This window comes from Pipra filicauda, unplaced genomic scaffold (genome assembly GCF_003945595.2).
Source record: "Pipra filicauda isolate LSUMZ 115617 unplaced genomic scaffold, ASM394559v2 scaffold80_size11013439_pilon, whole genome shotgun sequence".
Lineage (NCBI taxonomy): Eukaryota > Metazoa > Chordata > Aves > Passeriformes > Pipridae > Pipra > Pipra filicauda.
This window is the reverse complement of record NW_024104987.1, coordinates 10,146,672-10,163,875: the sequence shown is the minus strand read 5'-3', so window position 1 is coordinate 10,163,875 and position 17,204 is coordinate 10,146,672. Positions and strand designations below refer to the sequence as shown.

Here is a 17,204-nt window from a genome sequence, read left to right as displayed (position 1 = left end):
GAGGGATGCTATAAAAGCTCTGGATCTGAGTATTTTCAGAAGGACAGCTCAGGATCCAGTGCAATGCTGTATTAATAGACAGCAAGAATGTAGAGCTGTGACAGAAAGATTGACAGCTTTTGGCGGTGGATTTTGTACTGAGGTATCTAAATGTGTCCCTTGAAATTCCAGTTTGGTCAGCCAGGCAAACCTGGGCTGAGGTGCTGGGAATTGGCACCTCTGCTTCACATCATCCTCACGTGTTCAGCCTGCTTTTCTTTTTTGATTCTGAGCTAAAACGGTCGAGGCTTCAGCACAAACTGTTCTCACGTGGCCACCAAAACTGGATGTGCCCCCACCAGAACTGGGTGTGGACCTTTTGTAATTTCAGTGATTTTGCAGCTCTTGGAGTTGTAGTCAGAATTAAGGAACCAGGTTTATTTAGTCAAATAAATGGTGGTGGTGTGAATAGCCTGTTTAATTCAGTGTGGTACCCAGAACACGAGGGATTTGGGACCACGTACTGTGTGCACTTGGCAACTTCTTACTCGAGAGTCACTTTACTTGTATATTTGACTGTTTTATCTGTGCCAATTCTCCTCATCTTTGTAGCTTTTAGGCTGTGTGAGGTAAGGTTTAAGTTGGATATTAGGAAAGGTCCTTCCCCCAGAGGCTGGTTGGGCTGGTTGGGCTGGTTGAGCCCAGGCTCCCCAGGGCAGTGGGCTCCCCAAGGCTGCCAGAGCTCCAGGAGGGTTTGGACAACGCTCTGAGGGTCAGAGTGGGATTTTTGGGGTGTCTGGGCAGGGCCAGGGGTTGGACTGGATGACCCTTGTGGGTGCCTTCCAGCTCAGGATGTTCTGTGGTTCTGTGGTGGGACCAAAGCCTCCCCCACTGTGACGTCCCCACTCTCGTGCCTGCCCAGCAGGTCCTGGGTGTCCTTTGCAGAGCACCCGTGGGCCATTTACAATATTAGCCAATTATTCTTGCTTAATTTAGCAAATACTTCAAAACCCATGTGGTGTCCTGCCACAATTAGTGGTGTTCCTTGTCTGCAGTGATTCATCTGAACAGAATTAGCCACGGGCAGGGTGTGAGAGTGGAGATGGAGGCTGGGAGTGAGCAAGGGGCAGAGGGCTGGGCTGGTCCGAGGGTGGGCACGAGTCCTGCAGAGGGGCAGAGCTGGGCTTGCTTTAACTGAAATTATTTTATCTGATTTAGCTATAGAAAAAACAAATGTGCTGAATGTTTTATTTCAGCTTGATGAAGCTGATACTCCACCTGGCCAGAGCAAGATGTGTGTTTAAAGTGAAATGAAAATGTGCTGAAGTGTATACATGGAATAGTTTGGGTTATATTTCATGTCAGCTCTTTGGCAAGAGGCTGTGCTGCCTTGTGGAGGCCGAGTGTGTGTGTGCATGGACAGCAGGAGTGGTGGGTAGGGAGCCTCTGCACCCACCAGGAGCTGGGAAACACTTTGGTTCAGTCTCAGTCTGCAGCTGCAATATTGGGAGAGTGAGAAGAAACTGAGGCAGCTGGGAGAGGGCACATTTACCAGCCTGGTAGTTGCTGAGCCTTTTACATGGCTCACAGCTCAGCCAGGGTGCTAAGTGAGGAAATGAAACTATTCCTCTGGATAAGGTGGGACACAGAAGTGCACACAGCAGAACTGAGAGGTGTTTTCAAGAGCTGGGAGAAACAACCCCCTTGGGGTAACCAGAGTGTCTGTGCTCACCACCACCAGCACTGCCCTGCCTCAGAGCCTGTTCTCAGGCTAAAGCCAGAGTTAACTGGGGAGGGACCCGCTCCCAGAAACATTCCCAGTGTCACTGGGGGACTGGTGTGTGACACCCTGGTGCTGGGGAGGCTGTGCTGTGGTGGGGCTCCTGGGGACATCTCACCTGGTGTACCCCCCACCCCAGGGAAGCCTCTGGCTGGCCCAGGAGCACCAGTGCTGGCACTGGGTTGCCCAGTGAGGACTCTGGTTTGCCCAGGAGTGGCACTAAGATACCCAAGGGCTGTACTGAGTTGCCCATTGATGGCACTGAGGGCTGTCCAGGGATGGGATCAAGTTGCCCAGGGGTGGCACTGGGTTGCACAGAGTTCCTAGAGTCCTGGAATGGTTTGTGTTAGAAAGGACCTTAAAACTCTTCTAAAGCCATGGGCAGGGACACTTCCACCAGTCCAGGTTGCTCCAAGCCCCATCCAACCTTGCCTTGAACACTCAGGTGGCACTGGGTTGCCTGGGGTGGCACTAGGTTGCCCACTGAGGGCACTGAGTTCATAGGACCATGCAATATCCCAGGTTGGAAGAGACCCATAAGGATCAGTGAGTCCAGCTCCTCACAGGACTACCTCCAACTAAATCAGGTGGCCAAGAGCATTATCCATCATCCAACAGCTGCACATGGTTGCCCAGGGGCTGCACAAAGCTGCCCAGCGAGGGCAGGAGGTTGCCCAGGGCAGGATCTGGGATGCCATGTGAGGGTGTTTACTGGCCCCAGGTTGCCCACCCAGCACCCTGTGCTGCCCTGTGGCCATTGCTGTGGCCATCACAGGGAGGTGCAATGGTCAGAACAGGTCACAGAGCCCGGTCACAGGTCACAGAATGCCCTCACCCACTGTAGAACCCAGTCTCCCTCTGCAGAACCCCACTGCCCATAGCAACAGTGCCCTGGCCCTGTGGTGCCAGCACACGGGCTGGGGCAGAGCCAGGCAGTGCCACCACCAAGCGCAGCACCACAGCGATGAGGAGCAGCACCCCCACACCCCCAAACCCCTGAGCACAGCCACACTCACAGCTACAGGGGAGCCTGTGCTTCCACTGGGAGGGGAGGACCAGCAAAGCAGGTACTTCTCCTCAGCCCCCAGCATCTCTTATAGCATCCAAATATACCCAAACTGGGTGGTCAGCAGCTCCTGCTGTGTGTCCGTGTTCAGGGAGGGTAGAAAGTACCACCCTGGCATGGCTTATCCTGAGGGGGATGCAGGGCCATTTAATTCAGCTGGAAATGCATGGAAAAGTAACTCCAGGCCATTCCCAAGGTTTTTTTCTCTCTTGAATGCTTGCCTGTCAGTGTCTGAAAGGGAAGGATTTCTTTGCAGGGGTGGGAGCCAGGGAAACCATCTCCCACTCTCTGAATGCTGTTTCCTAGGTGTAAGTTTATAATAATAAAATGGATGATAAATAATAAAATTTTTGATAAATAATAATAAATAAGTGGCTTGGAGCTAGGGAATGGCAGTGGCTTATCCCTAGCAGGGAGAAAAGGGCTGGTGTGACTGGTTTGTGGGAACCCCCACACGGTGGGTTTTGTTGGACCTGAGCACAGACATCTCATCCTCAGTTCTGCCAAACTGGCTCAGAGGGTTGCGTTTGTGAAAGCTTTTTTTGCTAAATTTAAGGGTATTAGGGGAAGAACATGTCCCTACCACATAAGAACTTCACTAGATTGACAGGGAAAATGAAGGTATAATAGGAAATAGGGAATAAGGAATAAGGAAAATGAAGGTATCAGATCTGTCATCCTCCTTGGCCACCATGATTTGTTCCTCTCCTCATTTCAAGACCTGACACTGGATACCACCAGCAGAGTGAAATCCCTGTTTATCCAGGTACTTGGGATGCTGTCAGAAGGGATTTGTTTTTGAGAGATTTAGGCCTGTACAAGCACAGTGTGGGTACCTTGGGCATCACTGGCTCTATCACAAGTTGTGTGTGTTGCTGTGAGAAGTGAGACAAGGGCAGGAACTGACTGAATGAGGTTTTCTTCTGCCTCCTTTGTGCAGGACACGTCCCTGACAGCAGCATTCCACAATGGAGCTCTACGGCTATCCCTTAAAAGCAAAGTTTACCTATCCAAAACCACCCCCCAGCAAGATCCTGCCTGCCACCAGCACCGTGGCTGCAAGCTACAAGAACCGGATTCCTTACCAGCCGGAGAGCATCAGCCTCCCCTGGATGCCCAACGCCTACTACAAAGCAGCTGCCCTCAACCCAACTCTGGCTCCCCTTTCCGAAAGCTTCCCAGGGTTACCCCCCACCAAGATAATTCCCTTCATTTCCGAGAGACCGGACGGTGTCTTCACCCGGCACACCCTCGACGACTGGCACAGGTCCAACATGACCAACTACAAGGAGTCGGAGACCACGCGGCACAACGCGGAGCGCCTGAGGGCCGACCTCAACCGCACCATCAAGGACGTGTACCAGCAGGCGAAGAGGACCCAGGGGGAGAGCACCAAGAACCTGGGAGAACGTGTCAATGACATAGAGTATTGGAAGTCGGAGCTCTGCCTCGAGCTGGATGCCATGATCAGGGAGACCAACTCCCTGACAGACATGCAGAAGCGGCTGGAGAGAGCCTTGGCCGACACCGAGGGCCCCTTCCAGGTAAGGACCCTGCCCTGTGGGCCATGAGCTGTGGCCTCCTGCCAGAACATCTGCAGCCATTCAAATTAGACTAATAAAGTTTCATTACAGCTCTGTAACATCTAGAAAGTTTTTCTTAAGAGCCCATTAGTTCTGTCAGGAATAAACAAATCCCCTGCCATCTGCTGCATCTCCCCCCCCACCGGCGCAGGCTGAGCACATCAGGACAGGATTTGTTTAACCAAATATTTTTATCTCCAAAATCCTGGTTTGGGAGATAAAAGCCCGTGTCTTACTACGAGGCTCTGGTGAGGTCAGCATCGAGCCTGACACAGGTCCCTGCATTCAGCTGTGGTGGCACCAGGGACACGTGGGCTCCCTCACATCGATTCAATGCTGATGTTGCACTCGGCTGCTCATCGTCAGCTAAGCCAGAGCAGTTTTTCCCATGCTGTCATCTCTGTGCCCACCTATAATTTCTTTTCTTATATTACTTGACATGGGCACCACCCCTGTAGGGAACCCTGCCCCTGCAGCCAGCACTGATGGCATGGCATGTCCCCAACAGGTCGCTCACAAGTGCTTGCTTAACCGGGAGAAGAGGATGGGCATCGACCTAGTCCATGACGACGTGGAGAAACAGCTCATCACAGTAAGTCTGGCAGCACAGATCATGTGTTAGAGTTATTTGTACCTAAACTACCCTAAACAGGTTTTGCAGCCCTGTTCCCTGCCTGGCTCCTTAGTGCTGGTGAGGTGCTAAACTCTTCAACCCCCCAAAACCTGCTGCGTTCCCCCCCAAGAGAGGAAGGAGTAGCTGAAAACCAGCTGTGTTCGTGTGGCATATTGGGGTCCCCTGCCCTTCTTCATGGAGTTTGTGAGACAGCCCTGCCAGCACAGGAGCAGTATCTATCTGTGTGATATATCTCTGTATCTATAGAACACTACATATATATTGCACACAGATGCACACACAGATATGCAGAAGGCACTGTGTGCCTGGCAGCCTGTCTGGTTTTCCCAGCTATATTAGCTGGTCTAATAAAAGATTTTACACCTCCCCCCAGCTTTGCTTTGCTCAGAGCAGTGTGGCTGCAGTAGGACTGTTGCTCTGTGTGCTCAGGCAACTGATTTGATAGAAATTGCAGAAACATGCACTCCTGCCTGCCTTTATATAGTCTGCTTTAAACTGTGAATAAAATCCAACACAATGAGAGCTGGCACAGCAAAGGGGATCCTAATGCAGGGAACAGCGAAACAGAATCACTGCAAAAGCATCACAAAACTGGGAAGGGAATTGCAGTCCCTGGGACTGTGATGCCACTGCTCTGTTGGAAGATTTTTCCTTGTGAGTCAGGCCCTAAAACATTAAAATCTTAGTTTAAAAGTCACAAGGTTTTAGGAAAGTTATCAGAGCTGATATCTCCATAAAGGCATTTTGGTTTTTAAGTGTCTGGCTCATATTCAGGCTATGGTTTCAGCTGGCTCCTGCACACAGGAGGGCTTAAAAATTCCTGAGTTTGGAGCACTGATCACCTGCCTCTGGAAGCTGGGGCTTCACAGGTGCAACAGGTTTGTGCTGGAGTCAAGTGAGCTGAGAGCAGCACATGCCTTCCCCTGGTAGGGCTGAGTGTTTCTGAGAAAGGACTGGGGATTTGCACCAAAGGCCATCTCCTCTTGTCCCATATGGATGGGATCTCTTGTGGGGAGGAAGATATGCTGGGACTGGGGATGGGGATGTGCAGCACTGCTGATCCAGGCAACCACTGTGCCTGTTCATATCAGGTCAGAATCTGGACCCATCTCCCTGTAGTGGAGCTAACCAGCCCTTGACATGGATGTCAAGATGAAAAAACACTTGAGAGCCCACCCTGAAAGTGATTTCAGAGGCCATGGCAGTGGCCACAGCCCCCTTCTGTCCCCTCCTGTCACTGGGTGTGGGCTCAGCTGCACAAACATGTGCATGGGGGCTGGGGGGGCCCTTTCTGCACCCCCTGTTTGCTTTGGGGGAAAGGCAAGCAGGGAAGTTCTCACTGTGTGCAAGGTTGGAGAGGCTCGAGGGGATGAGTGTGTCCAGGCCATGGATACTGATGGAGTTGTGTTTTACCTTTGCCCAGGAAATCAAGATCATCAGGTCCGTCCGGGAGAGGCTCCAGCAGTGCCTGAGCACCGTGAATGCCCAGCTCATGTAAGGAGGGGCTCCCCGTCTCTTGCTGCAGGGCTGGTGTGCATTTTAATGTGAACCCCAGCAGGGCCCTACCCCACTCACCCCCTGCAGGTGTCAAACCCGTGCGGGCTCCATGGGAAGCGGGCAGGGATGCACACAGCGGGGTGGGCAGGAAACCATTCCCCCTGCACCCCCACTGAGACCTGCTGTGGCTGTGCTGAAGGTGCAACAAGGAGGCCCGGCAGGAGCTGGAGAAGGACCTGGCTGACAAGCAGATGGGCCATCACATCGACAACAAGTGCTACCAGCTGAAGAACACCTCCAGAGGCATCCACTACTACCGAGGGGTGGAGCGGATCGATGCCACGTGAGTGCAGGCTGGGTGGCACTGGGGGGGCCCGGGGAGGCACAGTGCCTCTCCCTGGCAGGGAGCTGGGTTTTCCCAGGCACGTCCATCCCACCATCACCTCCAAGGGGTCGTTTCTCTCCGCTCACCATAAAGGGAGAACAGCCCTCCATCCAACACTCAGCAGGGGAAAGCGAGTCCACCCTAATTAAACATTACATCAGGGTCCAGAGACCAGCCTGCAAATGAATTCAGCCCAGCACCTCTGCACAGCCCATTAAGTTTGTGCATGTTTTCAAAGATGTGTCAGTGCTTGCCTGAGTGCTCTTCCCTGACGTAAAGTCTGGGGGGTTCACCCCTGCCTGGAGAGAGCCTGGCAGCGAGCTGGAATGACACACAAGATGAAGAAATAGAGACTGTTGTCCTGGGACAGGGTTCAGCTGCTTTTGGGTGCCAGGAATTCGGCTTTGGCTCTGTAGTAAATGAACTAAGCACTTGCAGAGATATGCCCTAAGTGGCAAAGGGCTGAGGGAACAAATCTCCTGCTCACACAGACACACACAGTTTGTGGAGAGGCACAGATTGTTTCAATTTTTCTAACAGTTTGAGTAGTTATTCACAGTAGAACTCAGATGTATTTAGACAGGCAAATGAATTGCAAGGGATTGATGCTAAAATTCAGAGGGGGGTAAAATGTGCCGAGAATCAGCAGGTTTTAAATGGAGCTTATGTGGTATTTAAGTCTTTTGTTGACCTTGTTCTGGACTACTGCATAGGCAGGAACTTCATCCCAAACACACAGACAGGGAATGGAGTGGGATCTAATGCTTGTTCAGTTTAGTGTGAAACTGAGATGGGCTGTGAGCAAAATGAATTGACTTCGATCTGTGTGTTGTCATGGAGCTGGGAATCCCTTGACAATTAGTGCCTCGAACATGGAAATAGGGGATCTGTTTGGAATCTCTGCTTTTTCTGGGAGAATCTTTGGTTTGTCTGAGCTTTCATAGGTTGTCTTCATGAGCAGGTCATCATTTAATAAACATCATTGAGCAAATAGGGTCCAGATGTTTCACTTTCATGTAATTTAATTAAGAGCATAGATTTAATCTACATTTGACCCTCACTGCTCGCTGGCAGGATCCATCAGAGAATCCCAGGATTCCCAGGATATGCTGAGTTGGAAGGGACCCACAAGGATCATCAAGTCCAACTCCTGGCCCTGCACAGGCCCATCCCCAAGAGTCACCCCCTGTGCCCCAGAGGATCAGCCAAACCCTCCTGGAGCTCTGGCAGCCTTGGGGCTGTGCCCACTGCCCTGGGGAGCCTGGGCAGTGCCCAACCAGCCTCTGGGGGAAGAACCTTTGCCTGAGATCCAACCTGAGCCTGCCCTGGCACAGCTCCAGCCATTCCCTGGCTGCTGTCCCTGGTCCCCCCAGAGCAGAGCTCAGTCCCTGCCCCTCCTCTGCCCCTGCCCAGGAAGGTGGAACTGCAGTGAGGTCTCCCCTCAGTCTCCTCTTCTCCAGCTGAACACACCAAGTGCCCTCAGTGTCCTCACACGGCTTCAAATCAAGGCCCTTCCCCATCCTCCTTCCCTGCTTTAGATGCTCCATAAGAGTTTAATATCTTATATTGTGGTGCCCAAAACAATATTCCAGGTGAGGCTGCCCCAGGTCGGAGCAGGGCGGGACACGACCGCCCTCAGCAGCGGGGGCTGATCCAGGGCCTCTCCTTTCCCCCCCTCAGGATCTCGGTGCCGGAGACGTGGGCCAGGTTCACGGACAACAACATCTTCCGCTCCCAGAGCCAGCGGGCGACCTCGGCCAAGCTGCGGGCGAGCACGGAGAGCGTCCTCATGGGCACGGCCGACGAGATGTGGCGCCAGTTCAGCAAGGTCAACGACGCCTTCACCAGCCGCATCACCGAGACCGCCAACGCCAAGAGCAAGATCCAGACCCACCTGGCCAAGGTAGCCTGGCACCCCTTCCCGCTTTAGCTTCATCCCGAGGGATGGTTGTCCGTGTCCTGCCTCTGCCGAGCAGAGGAAGTGGAGGTCAGTGATGGGCTCACCAGTGGATCTCGTGGGAGGCTTCCTGAAAAGTGCTTGAGACTGTGCTGATTGAGGCTGGGCTTGCTGATGCCACATCCTTAAATGAGGAGCCATTAAAAACTTTCCCTCTGTTAGGGATGATGGATGGATGAGCAATTCTTGCAAGCAGTAATTTTGGGAAGCTGGGAATTCAGTGGGTCCATCACTGCTCCTAAACCTCCTCTGATGTGACAGCAATAGCAAAGAGATGCTTTTCCCTGAAAACTCTGCTGGATCTGTGCCTGGATATGTGGCACAGTGACAGTGGTCTGAGCCCAGGGTCTGCTTATTGAGCTTGGTTTCTTTCCTGCACACAGGCAGGAGAAAAGGGAAATGATGTGATCACTTGAGCAGATACTTTTCAGTTAATACACGTGTTTGTGTTTCACCCCAGACACGGCAGGAAATCTTCCAGATCGAGACGAAGATACAAGTCATCCAAAAAACCATAAAGGACAAAGAGGTTCAGTTAAAAGTGGCTCAGACCCGGCTGGATGAGCGCACGAGGAGACCAAACGTGGAGCTGTGCCGGGACACTGCCCAGATCCGGTAAGGCGGGAGGGCAGGGCTGGCACAGTCCCTGAGGAGTCACTGGGGGTGGCACTCAGGAGCGTCACTGGGTGACAAAAATCAGCTTTTTTTTCCTTTTCCTAAATCATCCTTCCATAAGTGCCCCGGTAGAATCCAAAGCAATGAGCAGTTGTCCCAGCCTCGGGGTGCTGGGGCAGCTCTGCACCCATGACAGAGGTTGTGCACCATGGCTGGGTACAGCCTGATGCCACCCCATGAGGGACTGGATTTTTCCCACTTGAGTAAAACTCAGCCTCTCCTACCTCACCCAGGTGGCTGGATGTGCTCAGTTTTGAAGGATAAGCCCTTTATTCTCCCTATTGTGGCCCTCCAGTATATGAAAAGGGCTTATAAAAAGGAGGGAGAGGGACTTTTTATATGGGCAGATAGTGACAGGACAAGGGGGAATGGCTTCCCACTGCCAGAGGGCAGGGTTAGATGGGATATGGGGAAAAATTCTTCCCTGTGAGGGTGGGGAGGCCCTGGCACAGGTTGTCCAGAGAAGCTGGGGCTGCTCCATCCCTGGAAGTGTCCAAGACCAGGTTGGACAGGGCTTGGAGCAACCTGGGCTATAGAAGGTGTCTCTGCCTGTGGCAGGGGGTGGAACTGGATGATCTTGAAGGTCCCTTCTGACCCAAACCATCCTGTGATTAATGTCTATGATTCTATGATTCAACTCTCTGACAGGCTCATGTTGAGAGCCCTTAGCTCCTTCCTTTTGGGTAACTCCAAGAAGGGTGCACCACATGGAGAACCAGTAAGAGCTGTCCTCCCCACCCTGGGGACACTGGAAATCCTTTCAAGGACATAGTGAGCTCTTTGGGATTGCACCCCAGAGGGCTGTGGCAAAGCAGGTTGCCCTCAGTGCCCTCTGTGAGGCACCCAAACTTCACACCTCCTCTGGGAAGCCCTCTGAGCATGGTTCCCTTTAAATAATGATTTAAACCCAGCCCCAGAGCTGGTTCAGCATCTCACACGCTGTTGTTTTTTCCGTCCTCCACTTGTTTCACATTCACTTTTAGCCTCTCCCAGCTGCCCTGTTCTGCTGTGTGAGCCTGTGTGGGTGTGGGTAGGGCCCCAGCACAGGGAAGTGCAGGAGGGTGAACCAACAAACCCTCAAACCCAAGCAGAGGTGGGAAACCACAGCTGCTCATCCCTCTTCTCAGTGGGACGAGCTGCTCTGGCAGACACTGCACATCCCCAAAGCCTGACCCTGAGATCAGGGTCAAGTTGTTGTTTGGAGCATGGTGCTAATAACACCGAGGCTGTGGGTTTGACCCATGTATGGGCCATTCACTGTGGTCCCTTCCAACTCAGAAGTTCTGTGAAATCTGTGAAGTTTGAAAGCTGAGTAAGTTTGAAGCCTTAGAGCAAACTTACCCCTTCCTCTCCATGGAGGAGCTCTTCCCTCAGCATTGTATCTGACAGGAATGGGGGGTCCAAATCGGTCTGTGCTTGCTGATGGGGGAAATCCTGTGCCCAAAGGGCCCATCAGCAACGCTCTGCTGGAAACCACTGCCGTGACGGGACTGCTAACGGGGGTTCTCGCTGCCTTCCAGCCTTGTCCAAGAGGTCAATGAAATCAATGAGACCCTCAGGAACCTTCACCAGTGCCTCAGAGCCTCTGAGGACATGCTGCAAATGCTGGTCCGTTCCAAGGCTGTCTTGGAGCACGACCTGGTCATCAAGAACAACTCGCTCTTCATCGACCAGGAGAGGTGCATGGGGATGCGCAAGACCTATCCCAGCACCGTGCAGATCCTGGGATATGTCTCAGCAGGGCTCACCTGAACACAGGGAGTATCTGCCGGGGGACAGATTCCCAGTTTTGTTACGGTTCTTTGCAAATAGATTGTTACGATTTCACGGCCGTGTCAGAGTTTCATTTCCTCGTGTAAACCCTGAGTAGAAGTCGAATGATTGGTCTGTTTGGTGTGTGGTTCATACCAGGATAATTCCCCCCCCTTTGGTTTTTCTCTTTCACTCTGTGCCAGAAAGGAGCTGAAAATATCCTGTATGACACTAACAGTAAATCCACCCACAGGGATCCATTCCTACCCTTCCAGTCTCTGATTTTAGGACAAAAACTGTCGTGTCTTCCTCTTTCTGAGTGTGTGTGATGTGGAAAAAGCACAAGGGGAAGTAAAGCTACTTGTCAGAGTAATTAGCTGCTGACATCCATGATGTATTTTTAATGGTGCAGCCGAAGAAACACAAACTGTCCCGGAAAGAGCTGCAGGATGTGCCGTTCCTAAAGAGAAAAATCAGCGGTTTAAGCTGATTTCTAATGATAATTGTCTTGCTTTGGAAAAATTTAGAGTGCCATCGAAAATGAGGAAGTACATTTGACTAGTTAATTGTAGAGAATGCTGTGGATTTAATTTTGGGTTCCTAATTTAACCTCCTGTGTGTAGTTTGTTGGTGGAAGCAGCACTTTGAAGATATAGAGATGAGTCAGTGTTGAAGTCAAACCCCCCAGCTGACACACAACCTGCTCTCTTGCTGTGGATCAGACTGATTTGACCAAGTAGTGGTATTTTCAGGGGGATAAGTCTTCAATCAATCTGAGGCTCAGTGTGAAAGTCACTTTGCAAATTGTCTCCTTAGACTCACGTGTCACTTAGACACTCTGGAGTCTTTCACCCTCAGCAGCTGAGCTCAGGCTGAAGCCTGTAGGCACCAAGAATCCCAAAGGAGCAGAAGCTCAAATCCTTCCCCTCCCTCAGGAATCCAGGGCAGGGACCTCCCAGCCCAGTGTGGGGACTCCCAGGAGCTGAGAACATCTTTCCTTGTCTCACACCCCCAGGGGACTCCACCTCACCTGACAGACCCCTCTGCCCTCCCTGCTCCCCCCGGGGCAGCTCCTGAGAGCTGTACCCAGGTCCTGCCCAGCCTCAGTGTCTCGGCAGGATCTCCCTTCCCAGCAGCCCTAAACAGGAAGCAATTGTCTTTCTAACATTTTATTTTTTTTTACTAGCACTTTTGTCTCAAGGAGACTAAAAATAGATTTCCTCTACTTTGTGTGTATCTTGGAGCCGGAGTCCGTCGGAGGGAGCAGCCACCCCTTCTAAAGGAAAGATCCAAATGTAAGCAGGAAAAACTGCCCAGCTGATCACACCTTCCCTTTTTCCACTGATCTGCCTCCCCAAAATAAACTGATGGCAGACTGAACTCACAGGCACCTCTAGTTTTTTTAGCATCCTCCCCAGCTCTGTGCTGTTACTCTCCCTGTATTCCTTTCCTGAAGCCTTTCCCAACCTCTGGCAATTTTGGCTGCTCCACTGATCTGAAGCCTTGCTCCAGACAGCTGGTTTTCAGGCAGAGCTGCCTGTTTTTTGGGCAATGGGCCCTGTGAGTTTGTGGCCAGCTCAGTGTGGGGCAGCAAAGGCACCCAACAGCCCCTTCCTGAAAGGTTCCAGCTCTCGAGTACCTGGAGCCAAGTCCTGGCACCAGCAACAGCTTCGCCTTCATTTCACTTCATTTCACTTTCACCTTTGTTTCTGAGTCATGTAAAAAATATCTGAGCTCTGTTTTACAGCGAGGGCACACCAGTATCAGTCAGCACTTAAAGCCTCCTATTTCCTCCAGTGTTGCTTTCAGAGCTCCCCAAACACTCACCTTTCCCACTGGCCCAACTCCTTTAAGGCTTTCTCCTGACAGTATTTATGTGGTGTCACAATTCCCCAGCTCTTCATTTTCCCTTGCTGTCCTGCCCTCCTGACGCTCCTTTACACAACATTGCCAGAGCATTTCTTTCCTCTGTTCCAGCCACGACCAGAGGAATTTCAGTTGCAGCTTCTCTAATTTCTCTCACAAATACTTTCCACTTTCCTGCAGCAGATTTCCCAGACGTTAGAGAATTCCCAGGTCCCTTTGGGGTTTTGTTCTCTCCACGCCAGTTTTCCATAAGTTGACAGTATTGATGTTACTTCTGGCAGCTGATACTCCCAAATCTCCCCCAAACACTTTGATCACTGAATCCTACGTGTGCTTCCATGTGAGCTTTTTTTTTTTCCCATGACTGGAGCCAGCCCTGCCACAAAACTCCTGTAAAATGGCTCTCCAGGGAGAGGTTTGGGTGAAATTCCAACAGACACGTGGCTCATGGCCGGGTCTCCTGCCCACAGATGGATTTGTCTCCCATGACAGAGCTCCTGCTGAGTGAAGCTGCTCAGTCCAACCCCTCAGGGCTGGGTTTGGGGTTCAAACAGCCTCTATTTTTGATGTATTCCAGGAGCATGAAACAACATTCTGCTGATGTGGGAGATGCCTTTGCTGCTGTACCATTATATGATTTGCTTCTGTAGATCATTTCTAAATCCCATCCCTGGCCACCTTTGTGCCCTGATGTGATGTCTCCTTTCTCCAGTCTGAGGAACAACATGTTTGCTTTTATTGCTATTTATTGCTGGTTTATTGCTGGCTTTATCAGCCAAGTTGCTGAGAAGGTTAGTTTGTGGAAATTCCTTTGCATCTTACAACCATATTCCCACCCTTCTGCATCATTCCTTTTGCATCAGTCCTGCAGAGCTGTGTCTGTAAATTAATTGTTTAGTGACTGGAGGAAAGACAATAAATTAATAAAACCAGGACACTGTTGATTTTGTCAGTCCAGGATCCAGGTGAACACTCCAGGCAGGTCTATCAAGAAGCTTTTCAGAAAGGAGGTTTTGTTGCCTAAGAAAATACAAACAATTGAATTTCCTGGAAGAGTCTGATACAAATTTGGGTGAAATCAAAGCTTGCCAACCCCCTGTTAACACTATATTACATAACTAGTGCAGATTATTATGCTTGAGGGAGAAAGAATTCCCCAAAGAGCATCAAGAGTCAGAAAAAAAAACCAAACCCAACTCATTGCTATTGTGGAAAAAAAGGGAGAAAACTTTGGCAAACTGCTAAAGGAAAATTTGGGCAGTGGAGGATCACAGAAATGATTGTGCTGGCTCAGAGCAGAGTCCAGTGAGCAGCCTCTGCCAGAGCCAACAGGAGATGCTCAGATAAAAGCACAGAAGGCAGCAAGCACTCTGTGATATTTTCCCAGTCTACTTTCCCAGCTCCCAGCAATTAGCATCTCAAGGACTTCCTGAGCTGCCAGGGCTGTCCTTGGATTTGATATCCCCCCATGGATTTGTTTCACATGCTCTCGTTGCAGTTGTTCCTTGAGCCCGCGCGGAGTCGCAGCATCCGCTGCGATCCCCCAGCAGGAGCTGCGGGGCACGGAGCATCCTCCCCCTCAGGGCAGCAGGGACCACTCTGGGGACCCCGGAGGAGACTCCAAAAGGGACCAAACCCGGGACTGCTGGAGCCAAAAGTGTAAAACTCAATAGTTTGGGCAAAATGTGGCTCAAAGCTGTTTCAGACCCGTGTGCCCTGCAGGTTCAGCCTCACGGCAGGCTGGTTGCTGTTATCTGCTCTCAGAAGATGAGCATGAACCCCCAGTTCTGGAAGTATCTGAGTGTGTTCAGAGTCATGTCCCAGTTGGGAAGCTTGGTTGACTTTTTGTGGGTTTTGGGGTCAGTGGGCAAATTTTGGTTTCACTGAAGTCAGTGGGATTTTCTCCAGTGATTTCAGCCTGGCTCCATCAGTGCTGACGACTGGCTGGGAGTGGAAAGGAAAAAAGTTGGGTAAAGTTGTTTCTGGGACATGAATGCAGACAGGACTGAGATGTTTTATAAATTCTTCTTGGTTTGGTGAAAAACAAAAGTCGGGAAAAGTAAGTAAATTCCTCCAAGATGTATTAGACCTTTTGTTACAGATGTTTGCTGGCTGTAAAAGTCTACCCTCCTGTTTTTTTCTGCTTGAAATGTGTTTTCCAAGAGCCATTCCAACAGTGTATTTTTATATATGTATATATATGTGCATATGTGTTGTTTGGGGGAGCATTATAGATTCTCTACAAAATGTGAGTCAAACCATATCTTGCTCTGCTCCTTTTCCTAGTTGCCCAGTTGTTTAAAAACAGGGTTTTGCCCTCCTTGTTCCATTCCCAGCCCCACATGAGCTATGGGATCACTGATGGCAGGGCAGATTTCTGCCCCTTCCCTTTGCATTTCCAGTCCTCTCTTGCTAATGGTCTTGATCACCAGGATAGGAAACAGGAAGCAAGTCCCTAAAATTGTGATGACAGAGCAAAATCTTGAGGTTAAACATGAAGACATACAGAGGAAATCTTGTCTTTGTAGTTTGAAAATGCTTGTTTTAGGAGTGGTTTCATTCACCTGGCTCAGGGTAGGGGACGAGCAGAGCCCCTGATGTGCTGGTTCAGGTGATGCCCAGACACAGTCCAATGAGGCTTAGGTCCTTTTCAATCCATCACTGCCATGTCAGATTAGCATCTGAGCCCCTTAAAGTGTTATAAAACCCACTTTCTCTCCTCAATTCTCATTATTTTACTCCAGAATTTCAAGCTGAAGTGTTGTATTTCCAGCGATCCCACAGAATAGATTCAAAGCGAGAAATCCACGTTTCACCCAGTGTTTACACAACCCGTCAATCTTCAGAGTATTTCCAGCACAGCCTGTGGCCAACTTTGTTTGTACACAAAACATTTCTCCGATTTATTGTGGTGCCTGCTTTTCTTTAGGCTGTGGTGGCCGAGCTCACCCCGAGTGTGAGCAGGGGCAGCTTTGGAGCCTATGATGGGAAACACTGGCAGATCCTCCAGCTCACGTTGGGTCAGGTGGTGACGCCTCTCCAGCAAAACCTCCAGGGCTCTGTGTGAACATCCTCACTTTCTCGCCTCCTTTTCTCTCCCTGGACAGTCACCATCCAACATCTCTGGCTCGTGGTGCTCCCTGCAGCAGCAGGGTCCCTGTCACCAGAGCTGGCACAGCACGTGCTCAGCAGGTGCTTTTCCAAAGCCCTGCTCTCTTTGGATGATGAACATTTCCAGGAGAAGTGTCCATGGAGCACAGGAGGGATGTGCACTTCTCTCTGGGATCCCTCCACTGTTTCCAATCCATGGCTCTCAGCCAAAACAGGCTTCATGACCTGCAGGCTATTCTTTCCCCTGATTTCAGTTTCAGATATTTCTCCCGTGCTTAAAAAGTTGCTTTTGGCACCTTTTCCAGAACTGAAACTGCAGTGGTTTTGCTTGCCCACATTCATGGAGGAGCTCAGGAGCAGAATGTCACCCCCACACCTCCCCTACCATGCATCATCCCACTCTGCTTTCGGAGAAAATGTTGGATATTTTATCCAGAGACAGCAGCAACTGAGATTTCAGACCTACAAACCCAAATCAGAAGAGGGTCTCTAACAGCAGACTGGATCACAGCCCTTGGGGATAAGACCCTTCTCATTCTGTGTTTGTGCAGCCCTGAGCGTGGGGACTCCTTCTGCACAGAGGAAAACCGGCCCAAAATAGCCTCATTAACCAGGAAAGTACCGATGGTGGCCCAGACGTTTCAGTCCTCTGGGGTTTGCAGCCACAGGTGGCACTGGCAGCAGCGTCCCAGGGTGCGGGGGGTGGAAGCAGCAGAGAAATGGGCTGGCATTTTTTGGAGGGGAGGGCAGATTGCATCCTTTGGAATGTCGTTTCAGCCGCTGGCCTCCCTCCCCCGACCCCTACGGAGCGCTCTGAACTCCCACTTGCTGGCTAATGACGGGACCCCTTGCGTGAGTGTGAGGAGCCAGAGCCAGCGCTGCAGGGAACACGCCTCTGCCTGCCAGGAGGAGGGAGCCA

The 17,204-nt window shown here is 51.0% G+C and overlaps 1 protein-coding gene across 1 annotated transcript; it reads left to right on the top strand.

The window, feature by feature from the left end:
• The first annotated feature begins 2,657 nt into the window (after window positions 1–2,657).
• Window positions 2,658–11,383, top strand: TEKT3 (tektin 3). Its single transcript, XM_027715698.2, has 8 exons — window positions 2,658–2,826; window positions 3,766–4,369; window positions 4,917–5,000; window positions 6,466–6,536; window positions 6,739–6,882; window positions 8,605–8,827; window positions 9,342–9,496; window positions 11,077–11,383. The coding sequence occupies exons 2-8, from the start codon at window positions 3,794–3,796 to the stop codon at window positions 11,306–11,308; spliced, it is 1,485 nt and encodes a 494-aa protein (XP_027571499.1). The 5' UTR covers window positions 2,658–2,826; window positions 3,766–3,793; the 3' UTR covers window positions 11,309–11,383.
• The last annotated feature ends 5,821 nt before the right edge of the window (window positions 11,384–17,204 follow it).